This window comes from Mycteria americana, chromosome 2 (assembly GCF_035582795.1).
Source record: "Mycteria americana isolate JAX WOST 10 ecotype Jacksonville Zoo and Gardens chromosome 2, USCA_MyAme_1.0, whole genome shotgun sequence".
NCBI classification, from domain to species: domain Eukaryota; kingdom Metazoa; phylum Chordata; class Aves; order Ciconiiformes; family Ciconiidae; genus Mycteria; species Mycteria americana.
Genome location: NC_134366.1, coordinates 166,274 through 182,780, shown reverse-complemented (window position 1 = coordinate 182,780; position 16,507 = coordinate 166,274). Strand labels below are relative to the sequence as shown.

Here is a 16,507-nt window from a genome sequence, read left to right as displayed (position 1 = left end):
GGAACAATTTCTTCACCAAAAGGGTTGTCAAGCATTGGAACAGGCTGCCCAGGGAAGTGGCGGAGTCCCCATCCCTGGAGGTATTTAAAAGCCATGTAGGTGTGTTTTAGTGGTGGACTTGGCAGTGCTAGGTGAGTGGTTGGACTTGATCTTAAAGGTCTTACCAATTCTGTAATTCTAGTAATAACTACTACAGCTCAGAAAACAAGACAAGACTGTTCTTCCCTCTTTATTGACTGATGGATTCTCAGGCAGATCTGTTTATTACACTGTTAAATAATAGTTAAAAACAAACCAAGGCCAGAGGAGTTTGAAGTGAAGTGTCTAAACTGAAGCAGAAATGGGGAAGGAAGAGGCAGGAGAAGGTGGGCTTGGGGTCTCCACTTCTGTATCCCTGCAGCTCAGACACCTTAACTGCCACTGCCATGACCCCAGACCATTAGATTCCAAGGCCTGGCTCAGATGGGACGTCATCTAAATATGCAAATGGTTGCCCAAACATAGCCAGATCAGGAGAGAAGAGATCTGTCCAGATATAGAGGTGCAAGGCAAGTCAAGGGGAAGCAGTATTGCAGCAATCCTAGAACACAGCCACAGAGATAGCAGCAGAGTCCCATTCCAGTCGGCAGCTGAGTGAGTCACATTGGCCACTGTCAGTCTCCATAGAGAGCACCTGACCGACTGCTCTAGAGCTCACACATTGTGGGTCTTTTTGGTGAGCTGCGGATCCTCATCCACCAGCTTTGACTTGAGATGTTCCTTGTAGGCGAGGATGTCGCCTTGCCACTTTGTGATTGTCTGCTTCTCACAGACCCAGATCTCCTGTGCAACCTGAAAGCAAGCACACAAGGAGGAGGAGAAGTTTACAGTACAGCATTTTATAATTTTAGTAAAATTATATAATTAACCAAAATCTACTCTCTGAAGTCTGGTAATAAAAGAGTTTAATAGCTTTCACACTTCAGCTACCAAGAAAAATATCTGCAGCGAAGTATCTTACCTGGTGTTTTCTATGTAATTTATACAAGATTTTAGAACTAAAAATCCTTGATCCCTCAACATTTCTTTTTTTGTACATGGACTAAGAAGGAAAGCCTTTCTTGCTAAATTGGGAATTGAAGAAAGTAGTTCTTGACCTGAACTACTTGGATATAATGCACTGAAAGATAAAATTATACCTGAACTTGCAGACAAAGCTATAGCTGATAAATCAGCACTTGACATTTGTGTGTATGTGGTGCAATTTCCTTTGCCTGTGCAGACTGAGTCATAAAGAACTGTGCTAGAACTACTCCAGTATAATTTAAAAAAAACCCAAAAAACTAGTTAAGGCCTCCACAGTGTGTCATGATTTCCATTTAACTTATTCTTCACTTCTAGGGTTTTGGTTTTTTCTTTTTCTATTCAAGTACCTAATGTTTTCCTAGGCTAGCTCAGTAATTGTTTCACATGACCACGGCAAGGGAATCATGTCCAGTGAGTTTTTTTTTTTTTCACTCACACATCTTTTTGGGATGAGTAAGAGCCAGTCAGTTGAAAACACCTTGTTTTAATTACTTAAAGTGTTAGAAAGGTGCTCTGAGAAAATTCACTATTTTTCTTACCTGTTGGATGAGTCTGAAGTCATGGCTGACGAGCATCATTCCTCCTTCAAATTCATTGATAGCATCTGCCAGAGCATCTATTGTTTCTATGTCCAAGTGGTTGGTGGGCTCATCCAGGAAAAGCATGTGAGGATTCTGCCAGGCCAGCCACGCAAAGCACACACGGCACTTCTGCCCATCAGAGAGGTTCCTAATGGGGCTCACCTGACAAACACAGACACTGTTCGCAGCTCTGCAGGGAAACTTACAGACTGCCGCCCTGACCACAAAATATTCAGATCTCACACTGTGTTTCCAACAGCTACATGACATAAGAGGACAAAGTTTAGTCAGTCTTATATCTAGACTAAGCTTCTCTCACCAGCAGAACAAGGGAATTCCAGGGGCTTCTGAAGAAGGAGCGTCCATAGCGAGACCCAGCTTGTGTTAAATGTTCCAAAGAATAGTTAACTGAGGTCTGACTAGTGTTCACTGCATCCTGACACAACCATAAAACTACTGTCAACTTCTGGAGTGACAAATGGGGAAGAACAATGTAAAAAATCAACGTTGAACTGCAGTGAGGAGGACAACTCCTGTCATGTGTGTGAGAATGTGTTTAGCATTTCTGCCTGGTATTCATCTCAGAAATAAGAGATAAGCAAACCAGTTCAAGTTACAATTGAAATATGCTTGAGTCTAGCACTATGCCACAACTTCTCTTCTCTTCACCCAGATTCTGAGGAGGTCACCCATTCCAACCCACGTATTGCTGCAATGCAAAGAAAGTTCCTATGAGCCATGAATTATTTTTCTCTCCAATTTCAAAGACAGAGATGGAAAAAGCATTTTGGTGCTGTGGTGTGCCATGCTGCATACTGCATCACACTGTCAGATATCAGTAGAGCAACAGAAAATGCAGCAGCTCTACTTCCCTAATGAGCAAAAAGCAAACCTCAACAGCTCATACTCACCTGCTGCTTCCCTGTCAGACCATATCTGCCAATGATTTTTCTCATCTCCTCCTTCTCCTTGATCTCTGGGTAGCATTTCAGCATGTACTCCAGGGGTGAGAGGTCTAAGTCCAACTGCTCTTGCAAGTGCTGACAGAGAAGAACAGTCAGCTTCAGGCTGTGCAGGCCACCCATTTCATGGCCAAAAGTACTTCCCCCCTTATGCCCCTCTGGTACCAGCTGAGCAGCAGAACGCAAGAGCCAATAACCCCACTCACAGTATAGCCACTGTGCTGAACTATTATGGAAGGAGTCTCCATTTCAGGAGCAGGAATGCTGCTTCAGAATAGCAGGCTTGTCCACCACCAAGCACAAGGCAACCATCTCTCCCATTAAAGGTGAGAGGCTAAACAGAAAGGACCACAGCAAGCCTCTTTTCAGGGTAAGAACATTTGCTAGAGCCCGTTCAGCCAATGGAACAGTTCCTTCCCCCATCTCCAGGCTCAGAAGGCAGCAGTGAGAGGGGCTTTAGAAGCAGAAATAGAGGGGCAAGATTCCTCATTCCTGACAGCTTTTTCCTTAGCATTTCACATCCCGGTGGCTGCTGTAGGGAGTACCTGGTGGTATCTACCGATCTTCACGTGCGAGTGCTTGCGAATCATCCCATCTGTGGGCAGCAGCTAGAAAGAGAAGATAAAAGCATTTCACCAGGAAATCCCTTGTTTTGCTGTATGCCAGAAATACAGAATCCAGCCATCTCCACTCTGGCACAGAGGAGGCAGCCTGAACAGATGACATGAGAGAAAAAGCCCTATATTGCAGCAAGACCTTAGGATTTCCAAGGCCTGATTGGGGTGCTCTGGCAAATAAATGCAGCTTCGCTGAAGATTACCCCAAGAATAAAGGTCCAGAACAAGGCAGACAATGTAGGGAGCATACCTCTCCTGTGAGCAGTTTCAGCAGTGTTGACTTTCCAGCTCCATTGGGTCCAACAAGAGCTACACGGGTATCCAGGTCAATCCCAAACTCCAGGTTATTATAGATCCATGGCTGCAAACCACAAATATCATGACACATATTATGCCTTTCCACTACTACCCAGAATCTCCATGCTGCACCTGTAATACTCTGTCCTCAGCAGACTTAGCATTAACACTGCTAAGAAGTTTGATTCACTAGTCATACGCTGCAGCCTGATCAGAAAGCTTAGCCAAAAGCCTCACACTCCCAAACAAGGCAGGGATACAAGTAATCTCCATACAACCCATGCACACTCCCCATACTCACCCCATCCTTGGTGTATTTGAAGCTGACATTCTGCACCATGATGACAGGAGGGGGGATTTTCCCACAGGGCGGGAAATAGAATGACAAAGTCTGTTAACACAGAATATCCACTTGTTAGATACCCTGGAGCACAAGACAACCCAGTTATTCTGGTATAAGCATGCCTCACTACAGGCATCATCTGTAAACCAGGGCACCAGACTGCGACTTTTTATGAGCCCCTCTAGCAACTCACAGATTTATTCTGATCAGTTGGTTGCAAGCTCATCTGCTGGCTAATGAGTCCCTATTTCTTTTCCCTTGAAGCAAATGTGGGAGTAAACTCTTCAAACAAGTAGGAGTTGCTCTGAGCATCCTCCCCCATCTTCTCCAACCCTTAGACATTCATTTCTGATCTCTGTGTCTGCAAAATAGCCTTATTGATATGACAAATCCCCTTCTCTCCCCTAGAAAATTACTCCTCCTCTTTCCACTCTTCAGCATTACACTATCTTCATTACAGTCATCCTTGGCATCAGGAAGAGTATACCATTCTTGCTCCCAGCTGTGTCAGCCATTCCTGCTGTCAGCTAAACACTGTTCTACTTATCTAGCCCATGTTTCCAATACCGATCTCTAGATGCAATCCCATGTCTGATCCTACCTTATCATTCACAACTCTCTCTGTCAAGCCAGAAGCCATCATTTTTTGAAGGGTCTTCTCCTTGCTCTGGGCTTGCCTGGCCAGCTTTGCACTACCATGACCAAATCGTGCAATGTAATTCTGCAACAAAACACAGAGTTAGCCGAAACCTACAATAACAAGGTTGAGGAGGTGCAGGGACACCCACCTGCATAGGCAGAAAGATTTTCATTCAACTAGGCACATACCTTCATATGAGCAATCTGATCTTGCTCCCAGTGGAATCGCTTCATTTGATTTTCTTCTAGTTCCAAGCGAGTCTTTACATACTGATCATAATTTCCCTAGAAACAGACCACAGAACATCAGACATACCCCAGGGAACAGCTCCTCTGCTTTTGCCGGTTGCACAGGGCACCATTTACTCACCGTGTAGTACTTCAGTTTGCGGTTGTGCATGTGGATTATGTTGGTGCAGACACCGTTCAAGAAGTCCTGGGAGTGGGATATCAGCACAAGGATCCGCTTGAACCTGTGACACCACATAAGTCATTTGAGACTAAGCTAGGAAAAGAATTCTTGCTCGTTGGCCCTAATGGTGACAAAGCATTTACATGCACCAGATCTCTCTTGCCTACAATCGGATTAGGAAAAAAAAGATAACAGCCTTGGAGATGCTTTGGGAAATATGGAGTAAAGCAGCTACAACCTGCTGCAGTAAGCAAATACTGCAAACACCTTTCATTGTATTAAAACACTCTTCATCATAAGACAGTCTTCACCTGTCTTCACAAGTGAAGAGGGTTCACAGGGTTCACACTTCACAGGGTTAAGAGCTGGCTACCCATGTGGTAGATGACTAGTGGTACTGATGCAACTGACTCCACTGTCATCACACCTCTAAGAAGTTTCAACCATTGCTTTCACCTTGGTACAGACTACCATCCGTTAGGTACACTATGCCTGACTGTAAAATGTAAAAGGACTGGTTAAAGCCTCCCAAAAAGAGAGAGGGTCAAATTACCTTCCTAAAACATCTGACTTCTAAAGCAAGTATGCAAAGAGTTCAACTGACAAAGCTGATGGGAAAACCTCTGCAAATGAAAAGCCCTTCTCACAATACAGTCCTTTTAATGCACATCCCAGATAACCTAAGCCTCATAACTATTCCTAAGCTTTTTGCTTTAAGCCTTAACATTTTACCTTTGTTTAAAAAAAACAGTCAAACAAAAAAACCCAACATACTAAAACAAGATGAAACTGACACACTCAGATACTACAGTTCTGTGAAAACAGAGGAACAATATGCAGAAAGATGAGCTGGAAGCCAGGTCTGGAAAGCTCACGCTACTGGTACAGCACATGGTGCTGGTACACAGGCTGCCAGGGCTGCTCCTGGCTTTCAAGGAAGTAGCTTTAACCAGGGAGTACAAACCAGCATTTCTCATTTCTTCAGTGAGGGAGAGATGGGGTCTTGTCTTGAATTCATTACCCTTGTATCAAGAACCCTTCCGTAGACAAGTGTAGCAGCAAGAACAAGAAGGTGTCACTGGTACTGCAATATAGTTATGTAGCCACAAGAACTATAGAAAGTTATTCCTGTAGCACTTGCTCATGTGCTGACAAGATGTTCCAGCAGAAAAGCACAACTCATAGAAGCAGCAAACTCCTTCATGCTTACGTTTTCAGCTCTTCTTCCAACCACACACAGGCATCCAGGTCAAGGTGGTTTGTAGGCTCATCTAGCAGCAGCATGAAAGGCCGAATGAAGAGGGCCCTGAAAGGAGAGGGGAGATGACAATGTAAGTAAATGCAGGTAACCCAAAGCCTCTCAGCTCTGCTCTGAGTTCTTAGAACTGTGTATGTGGCTCTGCAGAGTCAGGAGCAGGCAGGCATTCTCCCAGGAGGCAGCAGGCAGTATACCACTCACCTAGCAAGAGCCACCCTCATTCGCCAGCCACCACTAAAGTCCTTCAGCTTCTTCCTCTGCATGGCTGGTGTGAACCCCAAGCCGTGAAGGATACGTGAGGCCCGTGCTTCTGCCTTGTCAGCATCCAGCTCCTCCAGACGTTCATATAACTCCAAGAGTTTCTCACACTCCGCTGAAAGAGAGCTTGCCTGTCAGCACTTCTACTAATAAAAGGCGCTCAGCTGCACCTCTATACAGCTGGGAAAGCTCATAGTCCATCTGCTTTACCACTACTCAGCCCCCTCCATTCCCAAGCCTAAGACACTTCTTAAGAAGCTGCATGGAATAACTTCATCCAAAGAAGTGTAATCCCACAGGACTTTTCAACTAGTACAGGGCAGCTGGGGGAAATAGGTACCGTAACATGTAAAAACTCTGCCAAGGAACCCAAATAAGACCTTTTCTTCGGTGGGGAGGGAAATGGAGGAAATGTCCCTTGTCCACAGGGACTCCAAGAAGTTTTACCATCTTCATGAGCCAGACGTTCTGCCTCTCGTTCTAACATGGCCCTCTCTGTATCCACCTCCATCACACACTGTAGAGGGGTCTTGTCACTGGGAGGCATCTCTCGGGTCAGGTGATAGATGTCAATATGCTCTGGGATGGGCACTTCTCGTTTCCCAATAGCTGACAAAAGCATGGATTTCCCTGTGTGCAGACAGACACTCCACAATTAATTGTTGGATTCAGTGAGATACAATGTCACAGAGAAATGGACAAGATGCAGTCAGATCCCATTGATTCCCTCCCTTTCCAACCCCAGAAAATCCTTAGGAATTTCTTGCCCAAGAGACCAGAAGAATGAGAGACACAGCAGAGCCTACTGTCTCACTGCAACAGGCTGCCCTCCCAGCTAAGGCTCACCACCCCAAGGACAGGATTGAGACATGAAGAAGCTCTTTGGAAACCACTGCAGTTCAGCCCTTGCCTGGATTTAGGGAACTTTATCTCTGCTGTATACTTCCTGCTGTCTAACCAGGTCTGACATCTGTTACCAGGACCCAGACTCTAAAGACTTCTAACACAGAGGAAAGTAATGCACTCATCACTAGAGAACCTAAGTGTTTTCCTGAAAGTTAAACCAGCTGGTCACTCTTACTAGCTCTTCTTCAATTACACCCATATTCTGCATCTCCCCATGTAGAGTGTCACCTTCTCCAGGGACTGTACAGTTGTTTTCCCATTCAGGCCAAACTACAAACTCCCTACTCTTCCATACTGTGCAAGTTCTTCAACCAATAGCGTCAGCATTGGGTTTACTGACACTGCTAAACAAATCCTGCAAACCAGAATCAAACAGATTCACAGATCCCAGACATCTCGTCCAACTCTCCACAGAAACAAGTTCAAATGCACAGTCCAAAGCCAGAATGCAACCTCATACTTCTACCAGCAATCCTAGCAAGTCCTCTTTCTGGGTGGAGAGATGGGAGAACGGAAAGTGCCGTGTCCCAGCCATGTCTGTCTAACAGCCTTCTTTCCGGTTTCCAGCATTTACCACCTGCATCTGTCCAGCTTCTCAGCAGCACAGAATCTTCACCAAGCTCCAAGAAGCCCACGTCACTGTGCCCCACAGCTTACCAATCCCATTGAGTCCAATCAGGCCGTAGCGCCTCCCGGAGTTCAGCTCGAGTTTTGTATCACTCAGCAGCTCCTGGCCATGGAAGGTCAGCGAGAGGTTAATGATGTGCACATCAGTGCTGTTGGGATGGGAGGCCAGCACTCCTGTCACAGCACGGGCAGCAGCTTTCTTTAATTCAAAGTCCTCCAGCTCCTTTGTAAGAGCATCCACCTCTATATGCAGAGACAGACCAGAAGTGTTACTGATTTACAAATACAAGGGAAGCCATAAGCCCCTGTACCAATAGGCCCAGGACCACAAAAACAATTCTCACATCCCCATTTCTACAGAAATGTTGAGGCCCAGATGCAATGACACTCAGCTTTTCAGCTTAGCAGATGGATATATATGGTCTAACAGGAACTTTCATCTGCTCTCTAAATCAAATCTGACCATTAGAACTAAGCGAGCAGCCAGAACAGTTAGCCTGTTGTCCAAGTATGATGGGATTAACCCTCACTGCAAGAAGGACTGGGGTGGGAAGAGAACTTACGAAGTATCGCTTGCAAGCTTAAGGAAAGGGCTGGCCAAAAGAGAACTTGGCTAGAAAATAAATGAAGGGAAAGCTGAGAGGAGGAAAGAAGCAGCAGCATTGGAATAAGCCCTACCAATTTTTTGAGAAGTTAATATGTCCATATGCATGCCCTCCTCTTCCTTTCCTCAGTATAAGCAAATCAGTATAAGCAAATCTTTCCTGTTGCACTGATCTTCTGTTGCAGCCCTGAGTTACAGTCCAGTTTTCACTCCTTGGTGAGACACTGCCATTTGAAGAAGAAAATGGCACTAAGGATCTCAGCAATACTCCAGCTGCACAGAGCAGAAACCTGGTGTTCAGGCCACTGAGGGATAGCACCCTGGCTGTCAACATCTAGCATTCCTGGCAAAATCACTCACTCAGCAAAATCACTATTATTACCAAGGGAAATGTGCCTTAGCCAAAAAGGAGCAAAAAATGTCAACTGCACTGACACAGGACACCCTTTGAAAGCACGGGCAGTGCAAGTAGACCAGCTACATTAACAAGCAAACCAGGTGAGCGAAAAGAGGGGCAAGGCACATCCTTGATGTGCAATTATTTCACAGGGAACTGCCAATAAGAAATATGCACATACCCAACGCACATAACCTGCCCTCTGATGTCTGCACTACTTTACCAGCCTCCCCTTGACTCCCAACGCCTGCTCACCACCTCTGCTCTTCAGCAACCTGAGCCACCGGCGCCGGCCCTGCCTGTACTACCCTCCACAGTGCCGCTCGCAGCTGCAGGCGGAGCGCTCCCCGCAGAGCAGCCCGGTCCCGGAGGAGACCGGGGCGGGGGGGGGGGGACACGGGACGCGGAGAGCCCACGGCCCGGCCCCGCCACCCCTGCCGCGGCTCCCCAGGCTTCACCAATAGGAAGGCGGTACGCAAATGAGCAGTGGGAGCGGACGGCGGTTGGCCGGCTCGGTCCGGGCGGGCGCCGAGTCCCCGCCCGGAGCCGGCGGCGCCGGGCCGGGCCCGGCCCCAGGGTCGCCCCGCCGCGGCGGACACCCGAGCCGCCCGCGTCAGCGCCAGGCTGCGGTGACCGGGCCGAAGTCGCGTTCGGGCATTGGCAGCGCCTTGCCTGTGCTCCGAGCCCACCAGCCCGGCCGCCAGGCGCAGATGCCGCCAGCACCAGCGCTCAAGAGCTTGCGTGGGGACCGCGGGGGCACTGGCAAGGAGCGGGCTCCTCGGGAGACCAGCCCCTTCGCCCTGCCCTCCTGACCCCCGTGCCTGTGGCTGCCCTAGGTCTCTGTGTCACACGCAGAGTGCCTCTTAAAACAGCGCACTGTGGCCTGAGCCTGAAAAAAACTTGTGTGCCCAACAGCCTGTGGGTTACCAGGTGGGCTAAAGTAAGGACAAAAAATAAACTCTCTCTCTGTAAGCTTTACCTTGCCTATTTCCTTTAGGGAGGTCAACAGCTCTTTATTGACAAAGTCTCTTTCATTAAGATAGCCAGGCTCTTAGTTTCTGCAAACGAGATATGTCCCAGAGAAACAGATGAACAGAGGGTCATAGCAATATCAGCAAGAACAGTAAGAATTCAGACACTACAGTGGTTCCTGCAGCAGGAAAAAACAAAACAAAACAAAAAAACCAAACAGGTCTGGGCATCAAATACCAGAAGAGCGGGACAGTATCTGTTTGAGAGGGAAAAGACCCCATCAGCATCATCTATCTTTACTCTGCAAGCCTCAAGAGAGGGCCAAGGGAATCCTTCACCTGTGCAGTTTATGGAGAGCCACCACAAATTGCTGTAGGTGTCCTGCTGGCTCACAGGAGAGAGAGTGGCCCTAATGGTAGACACTGCAGCTGGCCCGGCTCAGCACAAGCCCATGCCCGCGAGGTATTTCATCTGAAGAGGAACACATGTCCCAGTTCACTAAGCCGAGGGCACAACCGAATGTGTACAGTCCTGTCCATGAACAGGCCCTGGCTGGACACTCCCTGCACCGGAACACATGGGGCTGCCAGGCTGACCCCCACCGAGGGCACCCAGTCGGGTGCACCGGACCACCTGCAGCACTGTCCCCCGCGGGGCGCACGGACACAAGTCAGGCACCTGCCGGCGCAGCGGGACTGGCATTACGGCGGGGCCGTGTCTCACCTGGCAGCGACGTTCCGTTGGCCTCCGGGGGACGGACCTCCTGCGGCTCCGTCCCGGCATCGCCGTTTTCCTCCGGGGCCCGGCGCGGCCGCTGCCGGGCCTTGGCCGCCTCCTTCTTCTTGGCCGCCTTCTTCTTGGCCAGGTCCGAGGGCATGGCGCGGCGGAGGGGCTGCGGCAGAGGTGCGACAGGCGCCGTTAGGGCGCGCCGATCCGGCCCGCACCGGGCCGCCCCGCCCCAGTTCCCCGCCTCGGCGGCCCCGCGCTCCGCCCGCCCCGGCCCGGAGCACGCGGCGCCGCCGGGCCCGGCCGAGGGCTCCACGCCCGCCCGCCCGCTAGGCTGCCCGCGCCGCGCTGCCCAACCCAGTCCGTCCCACTCCTCCTCCTCCTCCTCCTCCTCCTCCTCCTCCTCCTCCTCCTCCTCCTCCTCCGCCGCCGCCGCCTGCTCCGCCGCGCCGCGCCGCCAGGCCCAACCCGCGCCGCCCGCCCGGCCCGCACCGGCTGGTCCGCGCTTTCCTTCTGTCGCAACAGGACAGCTGCTACCGCGTGCGCACGCCCCACCCCCCCCGGAACAGGGGCCAATCGGAGCGCGAAGCGTCACCCGCACCGGGCGGCCGCGCGGCTCTGGGAAGTGGAGTTCGCGCTCCCTCCGCCGGCTGGGCCGGAGCGCGCCGCCGGCTCCCGGGCACTGCGCGTCCCGGCGTGCACCGCGCTGCTCGCGCCGGGACTGGCCCCAGGCCCCACCCCCGGCGCACGGCGAGCCCGCCGCGGGCAGGGTCCGGCGCGCGACGTGAGCGCGCGGGGGGCGGTGGCTCGCGGTACCATAGAGGCGACGGCGCCACCAGGTAGAGTGGCCGCCGGTGCACCATAGAGAGAAAAGGGGAAGCGGAAGCGCGTGAGGGTCGCGATGTGGCGGCTGAGGTGGCAGCGGCGGGAGCGCGGCCGGGCGGGAGCCGCTGTCTTCCCCCGCGCCCCCGGCACGGAGCTTCGGGCCGCCCTCGGTCCTGCCACCGGCCTGCGCGCAGAAGGGCCGCCCTGCCTGCAGGTGAGAGAGCCCCGGGGCTGCTGACCCACGCGGGCTAGCGTCGGGGGCCGGTACGCGGCCCCGCGGGGGCTACCGCGCTCTTGCCGGCCCGCTGTCCCGCAGGCCCCGCCGCTGCCCGCCCCGTGCCGCCCGAGTGCCCCGCGCCGGCGATGTCCCGCGGCCGCCGGCTCCCCGAGCGCCGGAGCGGCCCCGTGAGCCCGCCCCGAACGTAGCGGGCCTGCGGCCGCCACCTCCCGCCCGGACCGTACCGGACTGCCCCGCGGCTGGACGTCGCCCCGCCGGGGCTCCGCTGGCTCCAGCGCCGCCATGCGCCTGGCTGCGCTGCTGGCTGCGCTGCGGCCCGTGCTGCCGCTCGTCCTGGGCCTCTCCCTTGGCTGCAGCCTGAGCCTGCTGCGTGCCTCCTGGAGCCAGAGCGGAGGCGAGGACCAGTGCCTGGGGGCAGCGGGCCGTCCTGGGCCTTTCGCCGGCGGAGCGCGTCTGGAGGCAGCGGATGGAGGGCCAGGCCCGGGCCACGAGGACTTCAGGCCTAGGATTGTTCCGTACTACAGAGACCCCAACAAGCCTTACAAAAAAGTGCTCAGGTAAAATCTGTTCTTTTGGCCAGGCTTTCCGTCAAGGAAAATAATCACATATGAATGGTATTTAGGGTTCTAAATCTTCCAGTGAGTTACCAGGTTCAAGGTGGAATGTGATATTTGAAATACCTTATGTAGTAACAGCATGATGCAACAAGACAATGGCTAAGATTGTTACCTTAAAGGGGTGCAAGAGAAGTGTCTAAGAAGTTAATTTAAAAAAAAAAGGCAACAAAAACACCCAAGAAGATTGAGAATATTTCTTCTTTTATTACTTGTGACTTATGGAACATGTTAAATTATTCTTCAAAACTCTTTTAGACAGTCTATTCATTAGGAAAATTTTGAGCAATTAATAATAATGTATGTAACTTGCAAGTAGTTAGCTCTGGTTTTTTTGGTTTGGTAGGGTTTTTTTTTTGTTACTTACACTAGTACAGTTTCCTAGCTCGGATAAATGATGTGAGATTGTAGTTTCCTTGAAGGAAGCAAGTATTTTTACAAAATGGGATTTTTACTAGTGAATCTTTTCTTAAAGCTCTACCTTTAGACTTAACTGTTTCACCATTGGTAGACTCCAGCAGATAAAGACTTATCCCAAGTTACCATAACCCTTTGATTTTTGTCATCCAGCTGTTTGTCATGTGGGTATGTCCTTCCTTTGCAGAACTCGCTACATCCAGACAGAATTGGGATTCCATGAAAGACTGTTTGTGGCTGTGCTGACCTCCAAGGCTACCCTGAATACGTTGGCAGTGGCAGTGAACAAGACGGTAGCCCATCACTTCCCACGCCTGCTGTACTTTACAGGGTTGCGCAGTGCCAAGGTGCCTCATGGCATGGTGCTGGTGGCCCATGGGGATGAGCGTCCCATTTGGCTCATGTATGAGACCATGCACTATATCCATCAGCATTTTGGTTCTGACTATGACTGGTTCTACATCATGCAGGATGACACCTATGCCCAGGCCGAACAGGTCAAGGCTCTGGTGACGCACCTAAGTATTAACCAAGATGTCTACTTGGGACGAGCAGAGGAGTTTATCGGGGGGGATGAGCAGGCCCGCTATTGTCATGGTGGCTTTGGCTACCTGATCTCCCGCAGTCTGCTGCTTAAGCTCCATCCGCACCTGGACAGCTGTCGCAATGAGATCCTTAGTGTGCGGCCAGATGAGTGGCTGGGACGTTGCATCATCGATTTCCTTGGCATTGCTTGTGTTTCCCAGCTCCAGGTACTACCTCCTTTCTCAGGGTTTTGTGTTAGCTAAGCCTGACAGACCCCATGCTCTTACTAGTTCCCTGCTGCATAACACAGGGACTTTTCTGTGAACCTCTGCTGTGAGTTACAGAGGAGGAAAGGGCTGTGTGGTGTGGCAGCACTGGGGAGAGGCCCATAATCAAAGCTGAGACGTTGGGGATGAGAGCACATACAGGATTTAATTTTCAGCCTACTAGCAGATGCTGATCCACAGGTTTTTGGAGGTTGGATAAAGGGCACATTGGTACCAAGAAGCAAGTGGACATGTAGTATAGGTGGTAGGGCAGGTGGGGACAACTCTTTTATTTTCATCTCTGGGTACTGCAGTCAGCATGGACAGAGGGCCAAATGCATGTCTGGGGTGAGGGAAGGCTTCTCTGTGAACTCGAGCTCCATGCCAGTCTTTATGGCTCTTGTCCACTTCAGGGCCAGCATTATCACACCTATGAATTGGCCAAAAATACTGAGCCAGAGAAGGAGGAAGAAGAGGAGTTCCAAGCAGCTCTTGCTGTGCACCCTGTTTCCGACATGACTCTGATGTACCGGCTGCATAAGCACTTCAGCAGGATCCAGCTGGACAGAGCCTACCAGGAGATCCAGGACCTGCAGGTATGTGGTGAGGGATATCTGCAAAAACTCCTCAACCAAACAGGTTTCCTTTTCTTTAAACACAGTGAAGGAAGATTATTGCTTCTGTTTGTAGGTGACCATCAGCCGGACACAGGATATAGTCCTGCGTCTCAGAAATAGCACTTCTGACACCAGGTTATCCCAAACTGCTGGTGTGATACTACCAAGATACAGTTCTAGGTGGTGAAGCAGGCTTGGGTGGGAGATGGACTGGACCTCTTTGAGAAAGTGGTAGGGATCAGTATGCGTTCTCTCTTTGCACAGATGCAGATCAGGAACCTGACATCATTGACCCCTGCAGGTGAGGCAGGCTTGACATGGCCTGTGGGCATTAATGCCCCATTTCTTCCAAAGTCACGTTTTGAGGTAATCAGCTGGGACTACTTCACTGAGCAGCACCTCTTCTCCTGTCCTGATGGCTCCCCCAAGTGTGAGCTCTCTGGAGCCAGCAAAGCAGATGTCAGTGAAATCATTGAGTCAGCACTTGCGCAACTTAACAGTCGCTACCAGCCTCTGCTCCGCTTCAGCAAGCGGCAGTTGCTGAACGGCTATCGGCGTTTTGACCCGACACGGGGCATGGAATATACACTGGACCTACTGCTGGAGGCAGTGACCCAAAAAGGCCACAGTCATGTTCTGGCCAAACGAGTGAGCTTGGTGCGGCCCTTAAGTAAGGTGGAAATTATTCCCATGCCATATGTGACAGAGGCCACACGGGTGCAACTGGTGCTTCCCTTGACAGTGCAGGACCTGGATTTTGTGGCAAACTTCCTGGATATGTTTGCTATGAACACACTGGACACACATGATAATGCTTTGCTGACTTTGCTTTTCATCTACCATCCCTATGATGCCCAGCGAGTCAGTCAGGTGGATGTTTTTGCTGGAGTCAAAGCCATGGTAGGAGAGCTGGAGAAACGCTATGCAGAAGTTAAAATCCCCTGGATTAGTGTTAAAACTGAGGTGCCATCACAAGTGAAACTCATGGATATAGTCTCAAAGAAGCACCCTGTGGATACACTGTTCTTCTTGGCCAGTGTCTGGACAGAAATCAACATGGAGTTCCTGAACCGCTGCCGCATGAATACTATCAGCAATTGGCAGGTCTTTTTCCCAGTGCATTTCCAAGAGTTCAACCCTGCATTGGTGTACCGTGGTGAGCAGACTGCTTCCTCCAGCACTGACTTCCTGAGGGATGGGCATTTTGACAGACATTCATTTGCTGAGGCCTGTTTTTATAACTCTGACTATATGACAGCACGTACCAAGCTAGCAGCTGATATACTAGACCGAGATGAGGTGCTGGAGAGCATGGAGGTATTTGATGTCTTCCTCCACTATTCTGGTCTGCACCTATTTAGGGCTGTGGAGCCAGGGTTAGTGCAGAAATACGCACTGAGGAGCTGCAATCCCCGGCTTAGTGAGGAGTTATACCACCGCTGTGTGCTTAGTAACTTGGAAGGACTTGCATCCCGCTCGCATTTAGCCATGGCCCTCTTCGAGCAGGAACAGGCCAACAGCACTTGAGAGACTAGAAACATCAAGAGCTTCTCAGCACCTTAACACTTGGCACTTTCTGTCCCCTTCCCAGCCTTGCCATTGGAGAAGGGCATGTGAGGTCAAGGGAGGAGGAAGACTTTCCCAGCCCTGCTCTGGGGCACAGGCATGGGCTATGGAGAGAGGCTGTTTTTTTTTTTTGTTTTTTTTTTTTTTTGGGGGGGGGTTGTTTGTTTGTTTTTTAAATAAATAAAAGTTTCTTTCCAGGCAGACTCATGTGGTTACTTGTAAACTTTATAGCATCTGGGATGAGGGATGTAAAACAAGCTGTAGAGTCAACCTTACTTTAAGCCATGCAATTCTGCTGAGAAGTGCAGAGAGAAAGTGAATATGAGCTATGTACTGGAACAAAGTTACCTCGACTATGCTACTCTCAGTGCTGTTGTTGCACCCTCCTGGGTGTTTGTGTCTTCATTCATAGGGTCTAGAGCACAAGTCTGAAGAGCAGCTGAGGGAACTGGGGTTGTTTAGCCTGGAGAAAAGGAAGCTCAGGGGAGACCTTATCCCTCTCTACAACTACCTGAAAGGAGGTTGTACCAAGGTGGGGGTCAGTCTCTTCTCCCAGGTAACAAGCAATAGGACGAGAGGAAATGGCCTCAAGTTGTGCCAGGGGAGGTTTAGATTGGGTATTAGGAAAAATGTCTTCACCAAAAGGGTTGTCAAGCATTGGAACAGGCTGCCCAGGGAAGTGGCGGAGTTGCCATCCCTGGAGGTATTTAAAAGACGTGTAGATGTGGTGCTTAGGGACATGGTTTAGTGGTGGACTTGGCAGTGCTAGGTTAAC

At 50.4% G+C, this 16,507-nt stretch overlaps 2 protein-coding genes across 2 annotated transcripts; one reads left to right on the top strand and one right to left on the bottom strand.

The window, feature by feature from the left end:
• Nucleotides 1-214: 214 nt before the first annotated feature.
• On the bottom strand, nt 215-11,309 carry ABCF2 (ATP binding cassette subfamily F member 2). The gene is made up of 15 exons (XM_075492078.1): nt 11,157-11,309; nt 10,662-10,830; nt 7,996-8,208; nt 6,880-7,062; nt 6,376-6,547; nt 6,127-6,222; nt 4,875-4,977; nt 4,694-4,789; nt 4,467-4,586; nt 3,824-3,913; nt 3,476-3,586; nt 3,154-3,216; nt 2,558-2,686; nt 1,605-1,808; nt 215-831 (listed from the first exon to the last, which is right to left on the bottom strand). Exons 2-15 carry the CDS (start codon nt 10,813-10,815, stop codon nt 694-696), a joined length of 1,872 nt encoding a protein of 623 aa, XP_075348193.1. The 5' UTR covers nt 10,816-10,830; nt 11,157-11,309; the 3' UTR covers nt 215-693.
• Nucleotides 11,310-11,377: 68 nt separating this feature from the next.
• CHPF2 (chondroitin polymerizing factor 2) lies at nt 11,378-15,933 on the top strand. Its single transcript, XM_075492077.1, has 4 exons — nt 11,378-12,284; nt 12,946-13,510; nt 13,963-14,145; nt 14,431-15,933. Exons 1-4 carry the CDS (start codon nt 12,010-12,012, stop codon nt 15,691-15,693), a joined length of 2,286 nt encoding a protein of 761 aa, XP_075348192.1. The 5' UTR covers nt 11,378-12,009; the 3' UTR covers nt 15,694-15,933.
• Nucleotides 15,934-16,507: the final 574 nt, after the last annotated feature.